This window comes from Fukomys damarensis, unplaced genomic scaffold (assembly GCF_012274545.1).
Source record: "Fukomys damarensis isolate Sample0158 unplaced genomic scaffold, DMR_v1.0_HiC HiC_scaffold_16, whole genome shotgun sequence".
NCBI lineage: Eukaryota > Metazoa > Chordata > Mammalia > Rodentia > Bathyergidae > Fukomys > Fukomys damarensis.
In genome coordinates, this window is record NW_022900928.1 from 135931623 (window position 1) to 135959469 (window position 27847).

The following is a 27847-nucleotide window of genomic DNA, read 5'->3' on the forward strand; positions in this document are numbered from 1 at the left end:
ATCTGTCAAAGATGCAACTTAAACTATCTCTTGGTCACCAGAAGGGAGTATGCCTCTAGACTGTAAATGTGGTACCACATCAGCCTCTTGTGTTTCTCAGGGCACCACCAAAATCAACACCTTCAACTGGTCCAAGGTCCGTAAACTAAGTTTCAAGAGGAAAAGATTTCTTATCAAACTCCACCCCGAGGTCCATGTAAGTATAAATTATAAGATAACTCACTCTGCTAGTATGTTGATGTTAAGAGGTTTTTGGTTTTGTTTTTTTGGGGCGGTTTCTGATGTTTTGTTTTTTTGAGAGGCTTTCTAAACTATTTTATAAACCGTTTTAGCACCGAGTACACAAGAATTTAAGGACAAGATTTGGGCTTGGCATCTGGAAGTTCTAAGGGCAGTTTGCCCAGCAGACCTCACCTTGACCCCCTGGAAAGTTGGTCATTGCTGCACCCCAGAGAAAGCACATGTCTGCCAGGCTCCCAGGGCTTCTGAGAACCTTGGCTGTTGTACCCATGTTGCTCTCTAGGTGATGACGCCAACAGAGGAAGCTTGGGGGGGATGAGCCCTGCCTCAAATCACAGTGAGAACTTTTGTCCAGAATTGAGGGCATGCAAGTCATCTCATGTTTCGGTAGCTCAGAAATTGTCCTCAGCCTAGCTCTGTCTGAAGAAGTCTTGATGACCAAGAAATAAATATTCCTATTAGAGATTGCCTGTCAGCAAAGTTATAGTCACATATAAATTACTGAAATGATTAAAAGTGGAAAAAGTAAGGGTCAGGGATTTGGCTCAGGGATTTGGTTCCTCCATCTGCTTCGCAAGCACAAGGACCTGAGTTCAATCCCTGGTACCACATACACACAAAAAATTTCTTTTAAAAAAAGAAAAAGTAGGGCCAGGGATTTGGCTCAGTGGTTCTGCTGCCTGCCTTGTAAGCACAAGGAACCGAGTTCGATCCCCAGTACCAAGAAAGAAAAAGTAAATGTCTCCAAGTTGGGCAAATGCAATACTTAAAACTGTTTAAAGATATTCAGGTTGTTGCATTTTCTTTATACAAATGAATTTAGAAAAGGATCAGCTGAGCCATGATGGGGTTAAAGCTTAAGGTGCCAGTGTGCAGTGGTTTAGGTATACTTTGGGATGCAGATTCAGAGCTGTTGGGCCAATCAGAAGAAAGGCTCTCTGTGAGGCCCTGCAAGGCCTGTGGCTTAGCAGGGCATTTGTCACATTCCAGCTTCACTGTTGTATGTGGATGTATGCACTTTTGGTGGGGGCTGCACGGGATGGCTTATTGTTTATTATTCAAATAACTCATTTTATGATGTTAGGAATACCAAACACACATACAAAATGCAAATAAAAAGCTTTTTTCCCATAACTACAAAAGTATTTCTTGAAATTATTCTGGGAAAGGGGAGGATTGCTACTCACTTTACCAGAGCAGCTATTAATTGGAATTACATGATATTTCAAAGTTCAGGGCCATGTTTGTACTTGGCAGAGTTATATTTTGTATCTCTGAAGTACGTACATTTTTAAGACTAAACAGAGAACTCAAAGGGACCAGGAATTTAACTCAGTGGTTCTGCCACTCACAAGCACAAGGTCCCAAGTTCAATCCCTGGTACCAAAAAAAAAAAAAAAATAGAGAGAGAGATCAAAGTATTACAGTCTTGTGGCAAGTACTTTGGTAATACACATCAGAAGGTCAAGAATATATATTGTCTTTGAGCTCAGAATTTCATTTCTAGGAATTTATCCAAAGGCAGGCAGAAGTTCCCCAGCCTTTTGGGCACCCTAGGGACAGGTTTTGGGGAAGGCAGTTTTCCTATATATTGTGCACTTCATTTTTATTATTATTATATTGTAATATTTAATAAAATAACTTACAATTCACCGTAATCCAGAGTCAGTGGTAGCCCCGAGCTTGTTTTCCTACACCTATACGGTTTCATCTGAACGTGATCAGAGACATCTACACCCAAAATTTGTTGCTCATGTCCACTCTACATAATCTTATTGTAGTTGCTGTCACTTCAGAAAACCCTGATTCATGAAGATAGGATGCTGGAAATGGAAACAGGCTTGTCACTGCTTTTGTGGCAACCTCAAGATATCTCATCTTGACTTGAATCCAGAATTTGAGATTTGAAGTGGTCTCACATACTTTTAAGGGCACTGTTATTTTTTATTTCAAGGTGTTGATCCTCTCTGGCACAGACCAAGTTGATTCACCTGCCTTATTTACAGATGGGCCACAGATCCATTTCTTCCCCCATTTGAGTGTCTTTTGTGGTTGGGAAGTAATACACATACTCTGTTGAAAGCTAAAACATGGGCTGGGGATTTAGCTCAGTGGTTTGGTGGCCTGCCTTGCAAGTGCAAGGACCCAAGTTCAATCTCCAGTACAAAAAAAGGAAAAAAAAAAAAAAAAAGCTAAAACAAGTGATCACACATCAGCTGGAAGAAAGAAGGTCCTGGTTCAGTCTTTTTCAAAATTTCTGCTGTTTGAAACATGTTAAAAATCCCTGTGTTCACTTGTCTCCCCTATAATTCCAGTTTGACTTTGAATATTTTATCTGCCTACTTGAATTCACTGTTGCCATTGGAAATTCATTGTTGTTCTCTGAAGTCACAGATTAGAGTTCACTGAACAGGTTCAGTGTATCACCCAAGTAAGCAAGTTTTACAGCCCATTCTGTGTCACTCAAAAGTGCTACCAGTGGTGACTCCTTTTTAAAAGAAATCTCTGGAGCAGCTCTCATTACTCAGAAACTCTGGTCACTGATCTGCCTTCAGAATGTCACTGTATAGGAGAAGATGGGTTGCTCTGCATCCATCTCCTCACAGAGCTGCACAAACAGACATGAGTTAAGGGCATGTACTTTAATGTGTTTGATAATCTTAATCACATCCTGCAAAATGTTATTAAGTCCAGGTGTCCTTTTTAGCCAGCCAGCATTTCTGGCTGATGCAGTGAGTAGACTCACATTCAGAAGTGACCTCCTTGACCTGAGCAGTGAAGCCAGAAAGCATCCAGTCATGGCACCTATGCCATGTATGCATGTGCTGACACAGAACAACCAGTTCACTTTCCTCGTGTGTAATGAGGAAAAGGACTTGAGTAGTTCTGCAGCTGTGGTGTTGGTTGGCAATAAAAATGAATATAACATCTTCATGCACATCCTCCTGAAAAATAATTCACACAGAAAAAAGTGTTGTTACCTTGGTACCATCATCAGTAGACTTGTCAACCTGGATTGCATACCACAGTGATTCATTAATCCTGACAGTTGTGCCTCAGTAGCATCTACTTCATCAACTGGTCTCTTCTGGTGCTAGTTAAAAGAGGAACACATGCCCCCTTTTGAACTGCATCCTCTCCTAAAAGTGCATGACAGATGTCTCTGGCATCAGGCAGAATCAACTCTTTACCAGTAGTAAAGGGCTTCTTAGCTTTAGCAATGCTGTAAACTACTAAGAATGATACTCTCAGAGCAGACACGTTTACTGGAGTGATGGCCTCTGATAATTATGTCTGTTCTTTGTGTTCATAGATTTTTTTCTTTTGAAACATTCCAAAGGGTTTGCTTTTAATCTGGGATGCTTGGGTAAGCACTCATCACGTTATATAGAGCGGGCTTGGAGAGTGTGAATCACCTGTTGCGGTGAACCCATAATTTAAGTAGGACTCTAGGTATTTTCTTTTAAAGGCAGCTTTCTTTTGTTGGCATCTTAGAGTCTCTGCTGATTCATCATTGGGTCCTTTCCCTTTTCCAAGAAGCTCTCCAGTGACATTTGTTTTTCACTCATTTTGGCCAGGGTTAGCTGTGGGCTTACATAAACCAGAACTGAGCCAAGTTCATGGTGAGAGAGAGAGGGCTGGATGGAAATGGTAAATGGAATAATGGTTAGGCCATCCGCGGACTAACATAAGTATAGCAGTCTGACCTCAAGCCTCCACCAGGTGCAGCTGTATGAGTGAAGCACAGCCACTCAGCACCAAAGCCTGCCACCACACACAGCCTGCCTGTCACTTCTCATCCACCGACAGGGTTCTGATAGTGCCTGCAAGCAGTGGGTTCGTTCTAGTCTCTGCACAGTCAAACCACTGTGCTCGTGTTAGTCTGTATTTGCAGCCCTTCCTCAGGGCTGGCGTCACAGGCTCAGCTCCAGCTCAGATCATCAGGTATGAGATTCTAGATCCCTCACGTGTTTAGGTCGCAGTAGGGTCCTCACTCCTGTGAGAGTCTAATGCCCTCTGATCTAAAGGAGGCAGAGTTCAGGCCATAAAGTGAGCCACGGGGAAGGGTTGGAAATACAGAGGAAGCTTTACTCATTTATTCATCTCCTGCTGTGTGGCTTAGTTGTTCCTAACAGGCCATAGACCAGGACCCTCCCATGGCCTGGGGGTTGGGGAGTTCTGTCCTAAGGGATAATGAGAGAATGAAGTAGTTTCCTCATGATTACATATGTGAGCTGGAAAACTGCATCTCCTGGATGTCCACAATATTCTAGATTAAAAATCCTGTGCCAAGTGTGGTGACCCATGCCTGCAATCCCAGCACTCAAGGGGCTGAGGCAGAAGGATGACTGTGAGTTTGAGGCCAGCCTGGATGTAGTGAGTTCAAAATGAGGGCCTGGAATTTAGCTCAGTGGTTCCACCACCTGCCTCACAAGCTCAGGGTCCCATGTTCAGTTCCCAGTACCAAAATGAGCCTGAACTATAAAACAAGACCCTGTCTCAACAAACAAATAAGCAAACAAAAAAACAAAAAAACAGACATATTGTCCAGCACCTGGACAGGTGCAGAAAAAAAGAGTGATAACAAAGATGTGCCTCAGAGAGTGGTTGGCCAGATACGGGTGCGTGTTTCTACAGTGATTCTATATGCTGTCCTTTGCTACTCTTGATCCAGTAAATGGAGTCAGAAGTCTTACACAGTTTTTAGAAACTTTCCTGATTTTTTTTTTTTTTTGGTACTGGGGATCGAACTCAGGTCCTTGTGCTTGCGAGGCAGGTGGCAGAACCACTGAGCTAAATCCTCTGCCCCTCCTGATTGATTTTTAACTGTGGAACTACCTGTTGTGTGATCTACATTTACTTGCATTTGTCCGGTACTTCATTTGGAAATTGCTATTTCAATCTTTGTGTTTCGTTCCTAGGGACCCTACCAGGACACGCTAGAATTCTTGTTGGGTAGCAGAGATGAGTGTAAGAACTTCTGGAAGATTTGTGTGGAGTACCACACCTTTTTTAGGCTTCTTGACCAGCCTAAGCCAAAGGCAAAAGCCGTCTTCTTCAGCCGGGGCTCCTCCTTTAGATACAGGTAGGGCCTTGTGTCATTGGGGGTGTGGTGGGTCCTTGGTCAAGAGAGGGTATGGTAGGCAAGGCAAAGAATCAAATTCATGGGCAGTTCTTGTAAAAGACAGTAGCTGAAGAAAGCATACCAAGTAAAATAGTAATAAAACAGGCTTTTTAAAAAGTTTTCTTAGCCAGGGATTTGGCTCAGTGGTTCTGCCACCTGCCATGCAAGCACAAGGACCCGAGTTCGATCCATGGTACCAAAAATAAAAATAAAAAAATAAAAAGTCTTCATAGAAAATTATTTGTACTTTAAAAACATTTTTTAAAAAATTGAAATACATACAGTGGAGCCTTGACTTACAAACTCAATTCATTCCCAAGGGCTGGTTGTAACTCAAGTTGGTCAGTGAAGACTCAGACTTCTTTACACAGCCCTCAAAGTCTGCTGTATACAGGCAGATCTCAGTGTCCTTAGAGAGACCCTAGCCCAGTATTTCTCAACCCCACACAGGAAAGGATGCTGTCACGTTCCTTCTAGACCTTTTTTAAGGGTCACATCTATCTGAGATCCCCTGGTAGCACAAGTGACTGGCATTTGGGGCATAACTCAAGATTTTGGTCATGAGTTAAAACTGAAACTCTAGTTGTAACCCAAGTTACACGTCATAACTTGGGAGTCCTCTGTACGTGTGTATTTATAAGAAAGGATGGGCTAGTTTTACTTTTGCTCTGTTCTTAACTGAAAAACTAATGTTGTAAATTACTGTTAGTTCTTTTTTTAAAGACCTAAACTTTCATTCACAGTGGAAGAACACAGAAGCAGCTAGTAGATTATATTAAAGATGGTGGGATGAAAAGAATTCCATATGAAAGGTAAGTTCTGTGGTCTTCATGATCTAAAACGTGCTTTTAAGATGAATAATTTAATGTTTTTAATCTTTACTTAAACTCATTTCAAAAAGTTAACTTTTCAATACTCAAGTTTTTTAAAAGATGAATTTGTAGTATCTAAATACATGTTGTATATAGACATAGATATTACTTCTTAGCTGCTAGTCTGCAGTATATAGCTTAGCTTATATACAATAGTTTTATATTATATGGCTATATTTCAATCTGACATTAACATTTTTCCATTTGTGTGGGTGTATAAAATTTTGTCTTTTGGGGGAGGCCTCTGTTTCTGTGGATTTTTTTTGTTATTCTTTCTGCCCATTTCTAGGTAGATGGTCGTTTTTTTTTTTTTGTGGTACCGGGGATTGAACTCAGGACCTTGGGCTTGTGAGGCAGGCAGTGGAACCACTGAGCTAAATCCCCGGCCCTCTTTTTTATTAGACAGGGTCTCACTGTGTAGTTAAGGTTGGCCTTGAACTCACTGTGTTGCCCAGGTAGCCTCATCCTCCCAAGTGCTGGGATTATACCTGTGCAGCACCACACTCAGTGTAGATCCTCCGTCATTCTTATGTGAGCTTGTCATCATGGGTGTAGTACATACTCACTGCACTAGAAACAGGCATGGAGGTGAGGAAGGTTTGGCCACTCATGGTTTGTTCTCTGTTCTGCAGGCAGCACAGCAAGACCCGGACATCAGTACATGTTCTGACTGCAGACCTGCCAAAGCAGGTCAGTCTTTTCTGGTGAAACCCTAAGCAGTATTAGTTATGTCCACTCCTGGAAAACCATCTGGTAATATAACAGTGCCAAAACTGGTCCTCAGCAGTTCCTGCTCTGAGACTCTGTCTTTAGAAAGGACCCTAAATGAAGACAAAGCTGTGAGCCCTGAGTGGTGCCTCAGAGTGTTGCTTGGAACCCGTGAGGCCTCCCCTGAACAACTGTTCTCTTGCCAGGGTGACTCCTGGTTGCCTGGTAGCTGTGTCCATGTGCTGGGGTTCTGCATCACCAGTGAGGCTGTTTAAAGAGTATGTGTCCACTCTCACCACTCTTATTCGATACATTTCTTGAAATTTTAGATAGAACAATTAGGCAAGATAAAAACTAAAATGGATACAGAGAGGAAAGGAAGAAGTCAAAGTATTCTTGTTTGCAGATGCTATGATGCTCTCTTAGACTCCCAAAAGATTTTTAGAACTGATGAATGAATTCATCAAAGTAGCAAGGTTCCGAGTTCGATCCCTGGTACCAAAAAAAAAAAAAAAAATTACAATGTAAGAGCCAAGGGTGGTGGTGCTCAGATTACCTGTAATTCCAGCATGCAGGAGGCTGAGGCAGGAGGATTGCTCCAAGTTTGAGGCCAGCCTAAGCTGCTTAGCAAGACCCTTTCTCAGAAAAACAAAATAATTTTAAAAAGCCAACGTCAGAGAACTGAAAGCTCAAATGTAGATTTTAAAATATTTTCTATTTTTTGAGACAGGGTCTCATTAAGTTGAATCTAGAAATAAGTCAGACTCAGAAAGACAAATATCGCATATTCTCCCTAATATGTAAAATCTAAAAAGATGACAAGAAAGTATAAAGGAGGCTCATACCAGACAAGAGGAATGAAGGAAGAGGGTTGGTGAGAGTTGTGAGGGTGGGTAATGAGGAGATGGATGTGAGCAAATGATGTGCATTGAAATGTGCCCCTCAAATATGAGATGGTGAGGGAGGGCAGGGCAGAGGGGGTGGGAGAATGAAAATGATCCAAGCGTGTAATGTCCATGTGTGAATGTGCCAAAATTAAATCCATTTGTCTGTGTAAAGAACAAAAAAAAAGGGGGGGGTAAAGCCAGGTGTGGCATACATCTGTAATCCTACCACTGGGAGGCTGAGGCAGGCAGATTGTAAGTTTGAACTTAGCCTGGGCAACTTGGACTCTTTCAAAATGAAAAGGGGCTAGGGATATAGCTCAGTGTGAATGAAGGCCCTGGGTTCAATCCCAGTATGCCCCCCCCACACACAAACCCAGTGAAAAATAAAAAGAGCACAGTAGCGTGACGACACTCTTGCATCTCTTTCCTCATGATGCTGTGTCTCCTTTGTACAGTTTTTATCTATGCACAATGTTTAGTTGATGGTCTTCATTTATACTGAATGGAACTTCCAGGAGCCCCTCTTGTACCTTGCATGGTGGCACGTTCCTCAAATCCCAGTGCTGGGAGGCTAAGGCAAGACTGCAAGTTTGAGCCCTGTCTCGGGCCCTTGCCATTTGTGAAGCAGGCACCAGAACCACTGAGCTAAATCCCCAGCCCTCTTACATTGTATTTTAAAAGCTACAGAAAATGAGAATGGTTGGATGGTTAAGAAAAGATGATATGATAAACACTGAAAAATAGCTTGAATTTATAGGTCATGACATAAATGCTGTTTTGTTTCTAAATGGCTGGCTCCGGCCATGGCGTTTTGCTCACACCTGTGTGTGCATTGCCTGTCTGAGGCGGCACAGCAGTTACTTGGTTCTGTCCCTGCATATTCATTCTGATGTCCTCTCAGTGATGCTGTGGTGTTATGTACAGAAAGGATTTTCTTGATGCATGACTGCATCTCAGTGTAGCACACACGAGGAGAGGACACACCCGTGTCTCCCAGTGTGGAATCACAGGGAGGTCATGGCTCAGGCACTGTGGAGAAGTGCCTCCGTGTGGCTGCCTCACTGGCCCTCCAGTCTGTCCTGCTTGTACGCTCGCTCTCCTTGCTTCTGCTTTCGAGATGCCCCCCCACCCCCCATTCCTATGCACTGACTGCACAGCCGCCCCTTGCTTACATAAGTGGACCAGCCTGTGTCCCCTCCCTGAGGCTCGGACTCTAGGCTTTGACTTGTCCTCTGGCGTTGGCATGGGGTGGGGGAGGCACTGCTGACTGGGTGAAATCACTCGCTTCCTGTCCAGGTAGGTGAAACTGCATGCCAAGCACATCTGCTGGAGACCTCGGGTGTCGAGGGGTGCGCTGGAGATGTGGGCGGCCTTTGTTCAGTTCTCTTTACTGTCGAGTTTCATGCCCTAAGAGAAGAAAACTGAATTATAAGAAATTATAAACACATGGTCTGGGTTGGTTTGCAGTACCATCCACATTTACAAATCTGTTCTGAAAGGGACAGTCCAATCAGTTGCCCTTCCTAACAAGCAGACAAATAGCTGACTTTGCAATTTCCATTTTTTGTTTGTTGGTTGTAGTACTGGAGATTGTGTCCAGGGCCTTGTACATGCACAGCAAGTACTCTACTGCTAAAGTACATTGCAGCGCTACTTTTAAATTTTATTTTAAAACAGGGTCTCACTGTATTGCTCGGGCTGGCCTGAAAACTTCTGATCCTCCTGCTTTAGCCTTCTGAGTAGCTGGTATTACAGGCATGCAGCACTACACCAGGCTGGCTTGCAACCGCTAATGGTGATTTGTAATTTTTTATATTCTTCTTTTTTCCTCTAATTTTGACCCTCAGAGCATCACATTCACCGAGGGCTTGAGATCTGCCTCTCTGTCTTCAGCAAACGCCGCCTCTTATCCACTCGCTACCTCCCCTTTGTCCCCACCCGGCCTGCCTGATTTCAAGGACAGAAGCAGCTCCCTCGTGGATCCCCAGGCTCCCTACATCACCAGTGCAGCTGTCAAGAATGTGGCCACAATGAGGAGCAGTGGAGCAGCTGAAAGGCCCAGCGCCCCATTGGCCCAGCCTCTCCGGTCCCCTGTGCTCCAGTCTAGACCAGGTGTTGGGTTTGGTCCTGTTGTGAGCAGCCATGGTTCTGTCTGTCCCATGGGACAGAGTCTCGGTGCCTTAGACCTAGGTGTGGGAAGGGCAGGCGGGGTGTTTAGAGCTGCTGGTGGAAATGACATTGGCAAGGATGATGTCCCTGGAGGCTTGTTCCTGTCCCGTGGGGAGTATGTGGGTGGCGGGCAGCGCCGTGATGGGGGCCCTGTTTTCACATTGACAAATGCACAGCTGCAGGTGTCTGAGGAGTTCATAGATGATGACCCAGCAGACATCTCTTTCTTTGCTGGAGGCTCGGAGGCATTTTCCTTTTCGTACAGCTCTCTGCTCCCTCCAGAGCCCCCAGTCCTTGCCCAGCCCACTGCATCCCCTCCCTTCCAGCACTTGAAGTCTGCCCAGTCCAGCCCAGACAGGTACTCCACCGAGGCAGTGGACATGAATGTAGAAGATGATTTTGAATTTGGGGAGGGAAGTGACTTCAACGGCAATGTGCACCCCTCAGACACCTCGGAGCTGTTTGAAGTGAAGGCGCAAGCTAGCCTGATGCAGAGCCTCTTGAGTCCTTCTGACACTAGCTCACTCAGAAACAACCAGTCCGAGAGCAGCTCGCTCCATAACATGCCTCTGCACAGCGGGCTGTCGCTGCATACCTCCAGCTCAGCCAATCAGTCTGAGGCCAGCTCCATGGTCAACTTCCCCACCTACTCCATCCGCTCCGAGTCCAGCTCAGCCTTCCAGTTCTCTGACATCATCGACCAATTAGAGCAGCTCAGCTACCCACCCACCACAGCCGAAGATTCCAGTAGCACAGACTCTAGCTTGTGGGGCTCTGAGACCGAGGCCCCCCTGGATATGAACCTTTTCTTCAGCAACCCTTTCACACAAACAAGTGCAGAGAGAGTCCCTTTTGATTTTCAGAACAACTTAAAGAATTTGACTCTAGGAGATCAGAAAGGGAAAAATTCATCTTGACCACTCCAGATTCCTTTATAGAGAGGCCCCTTCCTGAATCCATGAAGTCAGAGTGAGAATCATTTGCTTTAGATGCAGGAGGTAATTTAGTACATGCCAGGTAGAGTTTTTCCTAACTCCTGGTTTATTACACTTTTTTGAATGTCAGTGAATTAAGTTTTACTTGTAACGTGTTAAAAAAGGTGTGTATCTGGTTTAAAATAGACAAGCATTTCGAGATAATCCTGAAGGCTAATAAGCCTGTATGGCTTTGGTTTTTTGGTACATATTTTGATTTGAGTAAAAACCGGTGCTATCTGTTTTGAATGTTACACAGCTCTGATAAAGGATTTTTTGTTTCTTGGTGGGGGTTGGGGTAGGGGTACTGGCATCTGAACCCAGGGATTCTTATGTGCTAGGCACATGCTGCCATTGAGCTACACACACACCCTGCCCTCACCTTGCTCTTCAGACTCTGTTATGCCTGTTGGTGCTGCTTTTGAGGTGAGCCAGGCTGCCTGTAATCAGTTAGGGTGGAAGTGTTCTCTGATTTGTTTTGCTAACATGCATAGAATCTCTACAGAATGCCTCTGTAGGTTCCATGGAAAAGTGAGTCGGCCCACAGCCTTCCACATGCCAAGGATGCCCTTTGGACCATCCCAGTGCCAAAGGCCTCCTCTCACTTCTCACATGAAGCCCAGAGGCAGTGCTGTGTTTAGATGCCCGGCTTGCAGAAGCATTGGTTTTAAAATGCGCTACATAGGGCTGGGGATTTAGCTCAGTGGTTCTGCCGCCTGCCTTGCAGGCGCAAGGTCCTGAGTTCAATCCCCAGTACGAAACAAACATAAAATACACTGCATAAATGTGAAGTGTTTCCTTCTCATCTTCATTGGGATGTACTAGGAGCAAAGTGAACCCAGACCTATAAGAGTCATGATGCAAGCTGACAGTGAGTTGTTAATAAATGATAAGAACAAGGAATGTCCCAGAGTGTGCAATGGCTTGAGCTCACTCTTTCTCTAAAAAGGATGTTTCCCTTACATCAGGTGCCTTGCAATACGTGCTTCTATCTAGCCATCTTCACTGCATGCGGTCGTGGACACCCTTCTGGCCCAGGGCAGTGGGAGGAGTCAGTGAGCGATGTGCTGAGGTTGTCCTGAGGGTACTGTGTGGAGGGCTCCCTGATCCACGTCACTGTGAAATTTGGGCTGATGCTTATGGCAAACTGCAAGTGCCATCAGTGGACATCGGGAGAAACCACTGCTATGTGGTACAGTGCGACAGAGATGCCAGACCAAGGCCAGCCCTGGTCAGACACTGTTGAATTTGTCTAAGTCTAAGTTGGTGATGGTGGTGGTTTCTTCTGATCTCATCTAGTAATGTAACACCTAGATAAGGTGTTTTTTTTTTTCCTCCAAAATATCCTACAGAACGCAAGTGTTGGTGGTAGAGTGGTGAGCATAGCTGCCTTCCAAAATATCCTACAGAAACTTTACTCCCTTTCCATTCATGTGCAAGACCACTAGTTCTTTTTTTTCTTCTTCTTCTTCTTCTTCTTCTTCTTTTTTTTTTTCTTTTTTAGTTTTTTGAGACAGGGTCTCACTATGTAGTTGAGATTGACCTGCCTGGAACTCACTGTGTAGCCCAGGCTGGTCTTGAACTCACAGCGATCCTCCTGCCTCAGCCTCCCAAATGCTGGGATTACAGGTGTGTGCCATCATGCCCGGTAAGACCTCTAATTCTTTGCCTGCATGGATTTACTTCATTTGCTAAGTCCTTGCTTGGAGTCTCTCGGAGCTTAGGGCATCTTGTACATGTTGGTGTTTCTTTGCTCCTTATTATTGGTCATAAACAAGGGATTTGTGGCTAATGGTATCTTGTAATTTTCCATTTTTGTGGCCTCATTAAATCTAAACCACAGTCATATCGCCCTGTGAATCTAGTTGGCCAGTGCTTGCTGTGTGTTTAGTTATTGTTCATTCTGTCCCCTCGTTATCAGGACTTATCTTCTCAGTAGTGTTGAAGCAGGATACAGCTTCCCATTCTGGCTGTCTCTGCCTGGAAACGTATTATGTGACTGGGGTAGAAGATGGTGATGAACTTGAGGTGGTTGGAATCAACTGCTGAGAACAGTACTGTTCAGAGAAGTTTGTTTTTTCCTAGTGTATCTCTCCAAAAGTAAACATTGGGATTGTGTTATGGAGAAAGATTAATACGTATTACATTAAAATGTTTTTCCTAAATCTTCATATTCATAGGGTGGCAGATGGCCACTTTTCCCTTTGTTAGTTGTTACCTAACAAATGTCCCCTTCGGTGCTGTGAAGTGACAGAGGTTGTCTTCTTCCGTGAAGGGAGCCCACCCTTGAGGCTGGGCAGCCCCACTCTGCTGCCAGGCTGGGGTGCCTGCCTGTTGCAGCAAATGCTGTGGGGCGCAGGCCTTTTCTTTAGAGGTGCGGAGCCACCCCAGGCAGATGCTATCAGGCCCTATCTTGGAGTCGAAATACATTCCTCTCTCAGCCATTTTCTGCTGGGCCTCCTATGAAGTAGGTTTGTTGTTTTTGTTTTCTGTTAGAATCTCACTTTCTAGAGAAAATTGTATCGTGTTTTAGTTCGAAAGTTTTCCAAATGTACAAAGAGAAGGAAAAGTATAACAAGCCCTGCTCAGCATTGCTAATACTTGGCCACACCAGCTTTCCGTCTCCCTCTCTCCCTCTCTTCCTCTCTTCTTCCCTCTCTCATCTGAATTTTGTTACTGAAGTATTTTAAAGAAAATAGTTACTTTCCTCAGAATTCCTGCATGGATGTCTGAAACAGAAGGACACACACTTCTGTAGCCCCACAGTACAGTATTATCCTGTATCATCTAATACTAGTATCCTCTAATACTAAGAACATACTTAAATTACCCAGTTATATTTACAATGTGTGTTAACATTTGATTTATTCAAATCAGAATCCAGACACACTCTTTACTGCATCTCACCTTTAGGTTTTATTCAGAAGACCCTGCACCCCATCCCCTTTCAGCCAGTGCCTTGTGCGGGAAGTTGCGTCCCGCACAGCGCCCAGCCTGGCACAGCCCTGCTAATGCTGGACCTGGTGCAGCAGCCATCCGGGCCAGAGTCCACCTGCACTCATGATGCTTGGGGCCCAGGTCACTGCTGAGAGCGCAGCCCCTGACTCAATAGTTTATACAGCACTGTGTGGCCCCCAGCTCCTTCCCAGGTGCTCTGGATAGCCCTGGTGGAAGTATGACATTCAAGGTCAGGTTGGACTTTCTGGCACAATTTGGAGAAATTGTGAAGAGCCTTGCTTTTTCAGTGTCAATTACACTTGAAGTGTCACAGCTTTTCCTTTATATTGAAAACCTAGTCCAAAATCAGCCTTCTGAATTCCTGCTCATGGCCTGTCGTGAACATGACAGTAACCGGTACCACTTCCTGGTGGGTCATAGTGCCCACTCTGAGGGAGTTTAGAGGTGGGGGAGCAGGAGTGCCGGCACAGGCCTAGGAGCCGGGCCACACCTCCTGGTACAGATCACACCCTCCTGCAGTGGTGCTTGAGCCGCAGCACTGCTCGTTCCTCCTAAATGAAAATTGGTATAATCACAGGACATCTAGTCTGGCCCAAAGGCAACACAGAGCCCTTCCTATGTTTGCATCCCTCTACTGGGCAGCGGCTTCAGCCTGAGAGCTGTGGCTGATGCACCCTGACACTGGCAGGTGCTGGGGTGGGAGAGAGAGTGCAGCCTGAGAAGCACCTCGGTCTGGAGCAGCTCCCTGCATGTGGCTGAGAGTGTCCACTGTGTGAACTGCCTTGCTCAGTCTGTCGACCTCGAAGTGGGACAGTGCCAAGGCGCCGAGCAGGGGCATCATTGTCATAGCCAGTGTGTCCATGCAGAGAGGTGACAAGCTGGTGTGTGTGCACAGGTGGGACAGCAGCCAGCATGTCCATGCAGATGGGAAGGAGACCTTGTAGCAGCTCCCATAGTGCAGAGCTACCCACAGTCAATGCCTGTTGTGCCCAGTATGTCCACCACTAACAACATATTCTGCCTTGGGTGGAATATTTGTTAGTTATCAAGTGTATTTTTGTATTTGCATTTCTGAAATCCAGAGATTTTATGTAAGCCAATATATGCACATTTCAAGTCTGATGACAGTAGCTATATGTTAGCAAGACAGGGTACATCAAGAGATGTAACGATATATACTGTATAATGGTTAAATCACTAGTATTGGTATGTGTCTTTCTTACGTTACAAAGGAATTCTTTATGTGCATCACTTCCCTGCTCCGGCAAGCAGCTGTGTTTTATCTAGTGCCAGTGACCAAGGGATGGGCAGTAGCGCTCCAAAAAGGCTTAATGTGAAAAATTTAAGCCTAACAGTTAAGTCATTCCCACTACTGTTATTAGGCCAGGGGTGGCTGGGTCCTTTTTAATCGCTTTGGTGTACATGTATACCAACACCTGTGGCCATGAGCACACAGTGACACACAGCACAGTGTCCTCTGCTGTTACTTGTTCTTGTGCCATTGATGCTGACATACAGTATCTTCAAGGTACACGTACTACCTGACCACAAAACACCAAAGGAAACCCATCACTGAACAGTTACATCATAGATGAAAATACCGTGCCCTCTTAGGGATTTAGATTGAGAGTGCTGACATTTTTTTAAGTCCATGGAGAGACATCTGCATGGTCTCACTTTGGCACTTAGGGCTGCGTGTCCAGAAGACCATCACAGCTGGCAGGTGGGTGCTGTTGGCCTCCTGCACCATAGCCCAGGCTCCAGTGCACCAGGCCCTTTCTTTTGCATGCAGACACTTGGATTCCTTAAGAAATGAAAGGAGCTGGAATTTGCTTACGCATTTGAATTTGTTCACTCTTTAAAGAGACATTTCTGTTGTCTGGTTTGTGGTACTTTTAAATATGTTTTCTATTGATATTGCCATTTATAAACTTGCAGATATGTACTATTGAGAATTTTTAAAGTGTTTATTCAATAAAATAAGGAAATATTTACTATGAATTTTAAAATGGGCTTTTTAGCTTTTTTCCCCCCCGTCTGCTTAGTTTTTTATTTCAGTCAAAGATGATTTCATGGATTAAATGAACCCTTACAATCGCTGCAGATGTTCACCACCTCTTCACTGTGCTGGCTTCTGAGCATTAGACAGGCTCCCTGATGCTCATGCATATTGCTGGGGTGTGGTGACAGTGTCTCCACTCTTCTCTGTCCCAGTGCTCAGCAGTATCTCTTGCTCTGGTAGAGGCTTCTAGGGAACAGGGTCTGTGCCCAGGGCACAGGCCTCAGGGCAGCTCTGATGGCAGCCTTGCATACTCCGCAGAGGTGTCTTCTTTCCTCCTTACAGAGCAGTGTTCTTAACAAAGATATGATGCCCATTGCTGTCAGCTAGAATGACATCCCAGATGACAAGAACAGGCCAGTTTTCTGGTGTGCTTCAGCTCTCAACCTGAATGCCCATTTGACTAGCACAGGTTTTCTGCTGCCTCCAAGAAGCTGTCCATACTTCCTGTCCCCACTCATACCTTGAGGTGTGTGGGAACTCTGTCCTCACTCCCTGGGTGGCCGCGGCAGTGAGGCCTTACCTTATTCTTCGGGTGCTCAGAGTACAGAGCCACAGCACTTGTGCCAGACATCTCCAGTAAGGGGCTTTGAGGAACCTGGGCCCGGTGGGCAGGGTGGTCAGTGAGCCACACGAGCCCTGCTGCAGCCCAGCTCTGCTCTGCAGCACGTGCTGAGAGAACTGCCACTGGAACAAACTGGGGAACCTTCCGGAGCCCACAGGTGGGCAGTCACTTCCCACAGAGAGAAGAGGCGTCTCTCAGGAGCTCAGGTCCCACTCCATGGGCCTGCTTCCTGCTACCACCTCCACCACCCGCTACCCAGAGATGCAATGACGACTTTCATGAGTGGTGCCCAAGGGAAGTAGCTCCATGCATAATCTCAGTTCAAGGAACCACTCACAAGGATTTTAGAATTTCTGTGGGGTGACTGATAGAAATGGTAAAAACTATAAGACCTTGAGGTTTTTCCAAGTACCTCAATTCTGAAGTCTTCCTTAAGGAATCCTGCAGACCTTCAGTCTTTTGGCCTCTCAGGCTGCGTCTCAATGTTTTAGACAAAAACAAAACAAAAAAAACATCTGGGGCAGGGTTGGGACCTGAACTCAGGGCCTTGTGCATCCTGGGCAGGTGCTCTACCACTGAGCCATATCCCAGCACCCCAGGGATCCATTTTATTAGAATACAAATGTCAAAGCACTGGGCTCCTTGTCTGAGTGCAGATCATCACACACCTGGCAGGTGGCGAGTCGACAAGGGACTCAAGGGGCAACCCATTGTAGGTTAGTATGCCTGTTTTTCTTTTCGTTTTTGCTTGAAAGAACAGTATCAATTAAATAACTTGAGTGGTTTTGATACCACCTTTGGTAAAGTTAACCCCAGCATGTGTTCACTGGACATCACTCCTTGGTAGTGGGAACATTAGCCCAAAGCTTAGTCTCCATGTCACCATCTCCCAGGACATGCTTGTTAGAGAAACATGCTGCCAAGGTGGATTCAGGGGGCTTCCCGCTTGCACAGTTGGTTACCTGGCCACCCATTCTGTGATGGATTTTACCCTCATGCAGATAATGAGTCTCAGTGATGACATGCAAGTGGGATTGTTTTTGTCTGGCCAGATTGTGCAGTTCCACTTTCCACAGTAATGCACACCCTATTGCACTGAGCCCGCTCTCCAGTCACGAAGCTGGAAGATTTGCCCACTGTGCTGGTTCTGCAGCTCCCTTGGCTCTCAGTGTGTCTCCTCCCATGAGGTTGGCGGAGAAAGTATTTGGTGACATTCTGCAAAGCCACATCATCATGACAAAATCTTGAGACATGGACAGATAGACATAAGGCATGTGGAGGAGCTCCAGATGGACCTGCAGTTGGCAGCCTTGACATTCTGGAGGAAGTTCCATGCACCTGAGGACGCAAGTCATCTGGACAGGCGGTCGAGGAGGTCTTGGGTGGTCCAAGGGCACCATGAGATGGCAGTGAAGAGCTGCTGGCTCTGAGCAGCGGCTGGTGTGGAAGTCAAGCACCAGGCCCTTCCGGGCACTGTGGAAGCAGGAAGCAGCCGTGACTCTGAGCAGAGGTTGCCTGTTCTTAATAAGGAAAACGTCTTGTTTGCTTAGAACAAAACCCACGGGAAAAGTACTTACTGGGAGCTCTGCATTTCTGGGCTGAGCTCTGAACTATATGGCAACAGCACCAGCACCAGCTCCGCTGAGCTCCACTCGGCTTGGCCAGCTCAGAACTTTGACCCCATCTGTGTGCAGCCACCCCTGGGAGGAGCCGCCATCACTAGGTTCTCACACCTGCGTGGTAGATGAGGGTGACACAGTGACCTGCAGGGAGATGAACACTGCACAGATGCAGAGAAGGGGTGTCACTTGAACCCCTCTTCGGGAGCCATTCTACTTGGAGCTCATGTGTGAAAGTGACCTATGACATCTTATTCCAGTTGTGAAGCCAGAAGTAATCTTTTGTTAATTTATCCAGTCCACACTTAACGTTAATTTATCGCACAGTTCAGCTGTGCTCTCTTCTGGGATGACTGGTCCATTATTTGAGACAAGGTCTGCATGCTTTGTGCTTTCCTGTTCTCAAATCAACCCTCAACTTTACCTTGAACTTTGCCCGACAGGAGCTGATTGTTCACCCATCTTTAGGCAGATACTTCCAAGGGTTGTTCATTACAGGGTTTTAAAGAAGAGCACGCAAAGCTGAGAAAGGAAAGTGTTTGCCGTTCCCTCTGCATGTGACAGGCCTGCATCTTTCATCTCCAGTTAGATAATAAAGCAGTGTCTTGACAGAAGTGAAGGTAAGCACCAAAGTATAACATGTTTTAAGTGACATTTCAACAGTTACCAGATGAATGCTGAGAAAACTTTAGAAGTAACTCCACAAAGAAAATCACCTTCCAGAGATGGTCATTGTTGACAGTTTGAAATAAGAGTTTTAAATGTCAGGTGTCCTTTGAGGACAACCAAACCTTGTACGCCGCAGTCTTGAAAGCCGCTCAGATACTCCTTCCAAGTACACCCACACGATGAAGCCCTCCATGCACACTCACTGGACGGTTTCACACATACACCCTGCCACCAGCAGAAACAGCTCAGTAAATCAACTGCTGTTCATACCTCTCAATTTCACATACTGTAATTTTGGAAATTGAAGAATTCCTCACCTCTGCTGCATCACACACCTGTAATCCCGGCCACCCAGGAGGCTGAGGCATGAAGATCAGATCCAAGCCAGTGTGGGCAACTTAGACCCTGTCTCTAAGATGATAAAAGGGTCTGGGGAAAGAGTTCAGTCATAGAGTGCTTGCCTGGCAAGTGTAAGGCCCTGGATTCGGTCTCTGGTGCCTTTAAAAAAAAAAAAAAAAAAAGAAATGAAGTCAGTTATTCTTGATGATACAATAGATAGTTGAGCATTGTCTTTGTGTATAGTAGGTATATCCTCCATGTGTATGTCCAAAAGAATTTGTAGTTGGGACTCCTATAACTCAGAACAGAATCTACTCTTTCTGGTTGCTGGTATTTTGGATGTAGGGGATCTGTTTTTACAAACTCTTTAACTGTTCATATCATTTAAGGCTAAACATATTCTCTGGCTCCTTTTTGGGGACTGCTGCATTTTACCCATGCATTCAAATATGCATTATCAATGAAAGGGATTCTCTAAGGTAATGGAATGCTGGACCAGATGCCCTTTATATTATCACAGGCCAGGCCTGGTGGCACACACCCATAATCTCAGCCCTCAGGAGGCTGAGGGAGAAGGACCACAAGTTGGAGGCCAACCTGGACTGCATAGTGAATTCAAGACCACCCTAAACTACATAGATCCTATCTCAAAAAGAAAAAAAATGTCCTTTTGTTCTCACAGAGCCAAGAGTGGCAGACTGAACTACACTGTGCTGTCTTGTCACTTATGGAGAGTCCCTGCTGATCACAGTGCTGGTTTTCTTGCGGTGATTTCAGTTGCTTCCTCTGAAAGTACTCCAGAGACAAGGCCAAAGGGGCCTGGAGCCTGCAGGTGCACGGTGCACAACCCCATGTTTAGGGAAAATGCATGTTTGTTGCCCCTTGCTTGACAAAACAGCTCAACATGGATTTTTGTTTTGTTGTCCCAGCCACTCCCAGGGATTATCTCATGTAGGATCTACAGTCTGTGTAACTTGAAGTAGGTATGGTTTATAAGGTTTGCTGTAGCTATTTTCCTAAATATGTAGTGGCACTTTGTATCTATTCACTGAATTTTGCACTGATAACTGTTGGTGAAATAGAAACTAGTTACAATAATAGTACCAAATAATGACTTTAACCTCCATTGAATCAGTAGTAGTTTATTCCAAATGAGCAGTCTGTTCTAATGGGGAGTTTCCTCCTTTGATGAGATTTAGTAAGGGGCTGTCTATTGAGAGAAGCATCTCTATTATGAAGTCCCTGTTTACCACATGGGCCGTGGCCTGCTGGCTAACCCTAGCAAGATCCTAGGAGTGTATGTCCCAGCACTTCCCAGGGTAAGGCCAGTTCCTAGTGTGTCACCTCTTGCTACCTAAAAATGGACAGATCTTGAAGCAGCTCTTGTCCATTAGAGCTGGCTGTGGAATGCACATCTTCAAGGGAGGTACTGTGTAAAACCCTGGAGACACAGGCCTGGAGTGACAGTCTAATTTTCATAACTGAGTTCACAACATCATGACTGTTTCACACTGAGTGATTCCATTTATAGAACAGAGATATTAGGAGCTGCATGACTTCTGACTGAATTATAATTGCACAAATCGTGCATTCTGGATTATTAAGGCCAAAGAGGATTTGGGAGCACAAATCCTAAACAGCGTATCTTTGGAAACACCCCTTCTCAACACAGGAGTCCTCTACAGGACAGGGACTAACAGTGAGCAGTCAGAATTTTGTGTCATACTAAGATTGTTTAGCATATTTTAAATGTGTAACAGTAAATTCTGATCAGCTGGTTGTTAATAATTCGTATAATAGGCCTGGGATTTAGCTCAGTGGTGCCGCTGCCTGCCTCACAAGTGCAAGAACCTGAGTTCAATCCCTGGTACAATAAATAATAATAATTCCATATAGTAACATCATCTAGGTTTTTTATGTCAGTGTTTGCTCTTCTTTTAAATGTATTTTGTAGAGAATTCCAGACAAAAGTTCTGTTCTTGTAAATATTGCCAGTTCATCTGAAGAACCCAGATAAGTGGAATCCTACCAGCAGGCAAGGTCCTTGCAGATCTCTGAATTTGTCAATGTGAAAATATAGACGTCCTGTCATCCACCCTGTTGCACTGGAGGGCTCAGGAGGCCAGTACCACACCCTCCCAGGGATGGACAGGATGTGGCCTATTTCCCCAGAAGCTGCTCTGCACTAATCCACCTGCACGCTCAGGTGTTTCAAGCAAATAACCAAGTTTTGGCTTTTTAAACTGGTCTCTGTAGGTGACTGCACTTAACTCCAACAATGTGGTATGAGAGCCTTGCTCTGAAGCCAGTGGGGGGTGGGGGGATCCCTGGTGTGGCATTCTTGCACCTGGAGGTTCAGATTGAGTCACTTCTGTTTAGCATTTTGTGTGATTTAATAATCATGGCTAGAAATAAGTTTTATTGGAAGTGTGAGGTAAATTTCTATCTTCAGTTTTTAAATAATACTTAAATTTCTCATAAACTTGTAAAAACATCTGCAAAATTTAGAACTTAATAATTACTGACTTTCCACAGGGGGGTAAACATTAAAAATAAAACTTTGAGAATTAAAAAAATAAAGAAATTTCTTTATTATAAAATGTGTGATGATATAACTTATGTGTAGCCTCCTTAAAATCAGGCTGAAAATTCAGGACTTCTGTATTCAAAAGCAACTATTGTTTTAAGGAGGGAAATAAAGGTATTATTGTGACAATTCTAGAAACAAAAATAAAATTTATTGGGGCCAGGGATTTAGCTCAATGGTGCCACACCTGCCTCACAAGCACAAGGTCCTGAGTTTGATCCCCGATACCGCCAATAAATAAAATTCATTAATGAAAAAAATCCAAGAAAAAATAGAATTATGAATTGAACAATTTTGTATGATCCAGTTTTTAATGAGTGATCAGTAAGTGTGGCCTTAAAATAGCCACGCCTGCCATGCAGGCAAGTGTTGGTCTGGGGTCTCAGACTGGGCCCCTCCCTCATGCTCCCTTCTGCCTCGTGCAGTCTTGGTGCTTAGTTGAACTGCAGGAAACCTCTGAAGACACAAGGGAGTTTAGAGGCCCCCACTGGGCCCTGGGGGTCCACCCCATCTCATTTGAACTCTGGTACTGGGTAGATCAGCTGTCAGCCCATTCTTGATAATGTCACATGTGGGCCGCCTGTCACAGGCTCCCTGTACATCTCCCAGAAAGTGCCCAATCACCAGCGAGACTCCGCAAACTTTTGCTCAGGGAGAAGCACAGCTCTTGACCAGCCTCGTGGTGTTCTCATCTCTGCTCCACCCTGCCCTGTTCATTTGCAGGCCTTGCGGTGGACAGTCCTCAGCCTACTTCCAGCCAGAAGAGTCCACTGAGCCTGAGCCCTGTGTCTCAGGCGGCTCTGGGCCCCACTGAGCAGGGCTCATGCCCCCTGCTCAGTCCTGTTCTTAGTGATGCTGGTGGACCCAGGACGGAAGACCAGGACGAGCCGAGGCACAAGGTGGGCTGCTGGGATGGGCTTGCTGGGAAGCCCAGGGCAGGAAAGGGTCTGTTCACACCCCATGAGCCTGAGGCACAAGACATAGATGCCTAGTGCTTTTGTGCTGACAAGTTTCCTCTTCATTTAACAAGCAGTTTCAGCACCTGTAGGTTCTAAGTGTCCTTGTCCGGCTGGGCAGGGATGGGATAGGCCGTGCCCTGGGGAAGCTTTTTGCCTCACTCTTCTCCCTCCTCTGGGCTCCTTCCTCCCTCCCTGCTTCCATTTTGCCAGTTCAGTGGTGGGAAAAGGTCTGGGTACAGCGGTCAGGCCGTAAGATGAGTGGGGCCTGAGCCAGAGGCTGGAGGGGTACAGGAGGCTGCTGTGGGCCCTGAAGACGGAGTTCATCAGGACCTCTCCTGTCTCTGGTTTTGATACACATCAGAGTCTGCAGTGACCATTCAGAGAAGCCTGAACATCATGGATTCAGGGGACACCATGACCCCAAGGCAGTCTCCACCCTGATGGCTTCACCATTGTGGCATCGTATTGAAGTCAGTGGGGCAGTGGAGTCCATCTGGGGTCTGGTTTTGCAGGTGGGCACATAAGAAAGGTTTAGGGAGTGAATGACCTTAAAATAATAAGCTTTGGACTTTACTGTCCCTGGAAGGCCAAGAGGAAGAAGTGGGGGACCTGAGCAGCAGCTGGGAGTAAGTGGGTGGGGCCTGCAGGGCCCTGTCAGAAGAGAGGTGCTGTCCCTCATTCTCCACACACACACCCAGATAGCTTCTAGAGAGGTTTCCCTGGGCTTGGAGGTTTCAGTCCATGATCTGATTGGCCCTGTGGCTTTGGATCTGTGTTGACATGTCACAGTGAGTGTGTGTGGGAGAGCCAGTCCTCTCGCCCCACAGCCAGGATGTAAGCAAGAGAAGAATAGGATGGGCTGGGCTCCCAGTGCTCTCCCAAGCGTGCCCCTCAGTGACCTGAAGAGCTCCCACTGGCCCTTACCTCTTAAAGCTGCCACCACCTTAGCAGTACCAGCCTGGACACCAAGCCCTTAACAGTGAGCCTATAAGAGGTATTCTGAGCCAGGCCATTGCACTGCTTTAGCCTGAGTTACCCAAGAAAGCATAGCCTGTCTGAGACCTGGATTTCCAGTTGGCAGCAGCATGGCAGTGAGGCCAGCTCCTCCTTTCCTGTCCCCTGGCCACCCTTGACTGGGCTGTGGCTGCCTGGTGGTTGATTCTGCTCCTGTGCTAGTCACACCTTGACTTCCAGCCTGCAGAACCCCTGTTGGCCACTTGGACCTCACTTAGCCTGTGTGGCAACAAAGCAGTTGTCCTGTGGGATAGCTTACTTTTTATTTTAGAAACCTAATGAAAATCTTATTTCATTGTTTCTTTGGTTTAAAGAAAAAATTAGCTTGAGGAAATCTGTTTTTAAAACTAAATTTTTCCCTGTTTTTTTGTTTTGTTTCTTGCAGTACTGGGGGCTGAACCCAGGCAGGGCCTTACACATGGTAGGCAAGCAGTTTACCACTGAGCCACATCCCCAACCCTAAAGTTAAATTGCATTTGTTCCTGAGCATGTTAACAGCCAACAGTTAACTCCAAGGTGCTCTGTAGAATGACACCTTGTCACACTGGAGTTGTCTGACACCATCAGAGATGCTCGTTAGTCCAACCCAAGGCCAGCAATGCTTCTGGGGCCTGTAGGGCGAGGCCCCCTGTTCCTCACAGGAGACAAGTCCTCTGTGGCAGCACTTGGAGGCTTGCAGCTCTGGTCTGACTTCTGCTTCTCCAAGGACAGCTGTGTGCAGTTGCCCATATCAGCATCCACAGACAAGGCTGGTGTCGAGCATGGTGGGCTGGTGGGGTGGCTGGGACAGCCCTTCCTCATGCTAACACCTGTCCGGTCCATCACCTACATTCAGGGCTCGCTGAGCAAACCGGCTTCTGGTGAGCTAGTGCCCGAGGTCAGGCCTGAGACTCTTGAGGTGGGCTCCAACCCGTCCTGTGTGATCTGGTAAACCTGTGTGCACCGCGAAGCCACCACAGGTTTAGTGGGAGCCCTAGTCCCAGGATAACTATTTTACTCATGTTGTATAGTTTGGTTTGGGCTTTTTGAAATAGAGCCTCACTAAGTTGCCCAGGCTGGGCTCAAACTTAAGGATCCTCCCACCTCAGCCTTCCAAGTACCTGAGATTACAGTCATTCACCATCACATCCAGACAAGTCTCCTGAAGGACCTGGGTTTGAGAGCCAAAGTGCCCCGACCCCCTGTCAAGGCATCAACCCTGTCCAGCTTTTGCGTGTGCCTCTGCCTGCTTAGCTGTGTGGAGAAGGAAGGGATAACGTGACCCTCTGAGTCCCCAAAGAAGCATAGTCTGCAGCTGGTCCCCCTTCTCTCCAGTGTCTCCCACTTGATACACCAGGGAAGCAACCAGAAGACCTGGTCCTTGGCTGGAGCCAATGCTTCCCTACCACAGACGTGGGCCCCTTAGGGCCAGCTCCAGCACCAGATGCTCACAGGACTATCAAGCCAGCTAGAGACGAGATGGCACTCACTACCACCCCACATTAACAAAACAAATGCGAAGGCTAGAATAGTAACTATTTCAGCTGCTCTGCTGGGAAGCTAATGCTGCAGGTGTGGGAACTCCAAGGAGACACTGCAGGGACCAGAGCCATCACATGGCTGCCAGTCATTTTGGAGAAGCATGGGAGAAGCTGCCACAGGATTCTGGGGGAAAGGACAGCAGGACCCAGTTTGAGGGGCCTCAGTGGCCATGGGTTCTTGGGGCGGCCAGAGAACACCAGCCAGCCGCCTTAGTGGGCTCCAGGGCATATGAGATGGGTGCCGTTTGGCTGCCCTTTTAGCTACAAGGTGCTCTGCAGGTATTCACCTGTCCTGAGCTAAAACTGAGAGGCATAGGGAGGAAGATATGAGCTCCATGTCAGTCTCCAGCCACTCACTGCTCCTCTCTGGCTTCTCAAGCCTACCTCACCCTCTTGTGGTGTAGACTTGACTCTTCCTCCCCAGACTCTCCCTACCTTCCCCACCTTGGGAATGGCAACTGATCTTCCCCTCAGCTCCAGCCCAGATCTGCTGCACCGTCCCCCACATGCACAGTGCCATCTTACGTGGCTGGTGCAGATACCACCTAAGGCCCCTCCCTGGCTGCCCTGGTCTCTTCACATCTTGGAGTCCAGGCACATCAAAATGCATTCACAGAGAACCCAGAGCACCCAGAGGGAGATGGCCTACTTTCCCCCTCAAGTACCTATTTCATCCCCCTTTTACCACTCCCACCACACCCCTGCTGAGGGGCCTCTGCCTTGTTTACAGCCCACCCTGTCCTCTAAGCAAGGCTGCAGGCCATCCCTGTGCCTCAGCCTTCAGCTCTACCTTGCTGTGCCTTATATTCTCTGTGGCACTTTTCTGTGATGATTTGTGACTCCCTCCTTGAGTCTGTCATTGCCTGTGCCTCCTCTTGGCAGGCAGCCAGTTCAGGGGGGGAGGGGACAGGGAGCAGAGACCTTTGCTCAAGGGCATGTCCCGGGTGCTTATTTGGAGCTGGCGTATCCTCAACCTACACTTGCACAGTGAACACTTAGTCCAACTGCCCTAAAGAAATCCACAGTCTGAGGGGAGTAGGTGAGCTGTGCAGAGATAGGGCAGAGGACGGACAAGGGGTTCGGGGTGGAGAGAGGCCCTCTGAGGACAGAACACAGGACCACAAGACCAGTGTGAGGCTCGTGCTTTGCCAGGACTGCCAAGTGGGCAAGGTGTGGAGTATGTCCATCACTGACTGCCAGCCAGGCACCACAGGCTGGGCACAGGCAGCCCTGATGGGGAGTTAGGAGCTCCCCAGACAGGTCCATCTTGGGCCTGCCGCAGGGGGTAACAGGGAGCTGTTGAAAGCTAAGCCTGGGTTCTGGGGTCTGGTCCACTTCCACATTTAGAAAGTGCATCAGCCAGCTCAGTGCTCTACTGTAGGCATCTTTAGAACATACCTTGTTTGGTCATTTTAGTGACTTACGAGTTGAGTTCGATTATTTACCATCTCACACAAACTTGTATGCCATACAAACACATTTGAGAGGGGCCTGGGATTTAGCGTGGCCTGCCTTGCTAAGCGCAACGACCTGAGTTCAATCCCCGGTACCAAAACAACAACAACAACACAAAACCAAACACATTTGAGGATTGGTGCCTGCTAACCAGCTGCACCACTAGCAGTGACAGATGAACAAAAATTTCATCACAAAACTAGTAATAATCCCAGCCCTGTTTACATATATTAATATTTGAACAGCAATTCTTTTCTCCAAAGAATAACATTAAAAACAAAAATATGTGAAGGAGCTACCTGGCAGAAATTGTGACCAAAGCTCCCATGTTGGTATTACTAAAGCAGAGGAAAGCAAGTGTTAAAGACTTCAGAGCTTCTCTGAACCCAAAAGGGTGTTACACTCATGGTCATCTCTCCTTCTTTCAGCGCATGCCAGAAGATGAGGCCTATTTCATAGCCAAGGAGATTCTTGCTACAGAACGAACATACCTAAAGGATTTAGAAGTTATTACTGTGGTATGAAACCCCAGTCCATGTTTACTTTTCCTTAGTATGTCTTAATTCTAAACATATATGTTCCATCCTGAAAAATATCTCCTGATAATCATTGCTATGTGTCTAAATTTTGTTATATCTCCCTTAAGACGTGATATCTAAGGTCACAATATTAGATCCAAGTTTTTGTAAAGCTATAAAGCTGAGACTGTCCATTCAAAACTTCTGACTTACAACTGTTTTGCTATATTTGAAGACTGGGTGGTCAGCAAAGGAATGTCTGGAGGTCTAGCTTGAGCCTTTTTCCCAGGCAGTGTCTGGAGGGTTTTGGCTGGATGTCCTGTGGTCATAGGCTCTCTCTCGGGGGCATGGTCTCTTGGTCCCCACCAAAGGCCACGCCTCCTGTCATGCCAAGCTCCTCCCACAGTGGTTCCGCAGTGCAGTAGTCAAGGAGGATGCCATGCCTGCAGCCCTGATGACCCTGCTTTTCTCCAACATTGATCCTGTATATGAATTCCACAGAGGCTTCCTGCGTGAGGTGGAGCACAGGCTGGCGATCTGGTAAAAATGCTGCATCCTGGGTGCCCCACATTCCCTGGACTCCCACACACAGGAGACCTCTATCTTCTGG

At 46.4% G+C, this 27847-nt stretch overlaps 1 protein-coding gene across 6 annotated transcripts in view; it reads left to right on the forward strand.

Moving 5' to 3' along the window:
* The window catches only part of Farp2 (FERM, ARH/RhoGEF and pleckstrin domain protein 2), a 102722-nt gene that overhangs the window by 56396 nt on the left and 18479 nt on the right, over window positions 1-27847 (forward strand). For 5 of the 6 annotated variants that reach the window (XM_010606655.3, XM_010606657.3, XM_010606658.3 and 2 more), the window contains 8 exons: window positions 101-196; window positions 5163-5326; window positions 6109-6177; window positions 6870-6927; window positions 9680-9944; window positions 22495-22670; window positions 27148-27237; window positions 27632-27777. In XM_010606655.3, coding sequence (XP_010604957.1) covers window positions 101-196; window positions 5163-5326; window positions 6109-6177; window positions 6870-6927; window positions 9680-9944; window positions 22495-22670; window positions 27148-27237; window positions 27632-27777 — 1064 coding nt within the window. The remainder of the gene's footprint in view (window positions 1-100; window positions 197-5162; window positions 5327-6108; window positions 6178-6869; window positions 6928-9679; window positions 9945-22494; window positions 22671-27147; window positions 27238-27631; window positions 27778-27847) is intronic. The other variant, XM_010606656.3, reaches the window with a different exon arrangement.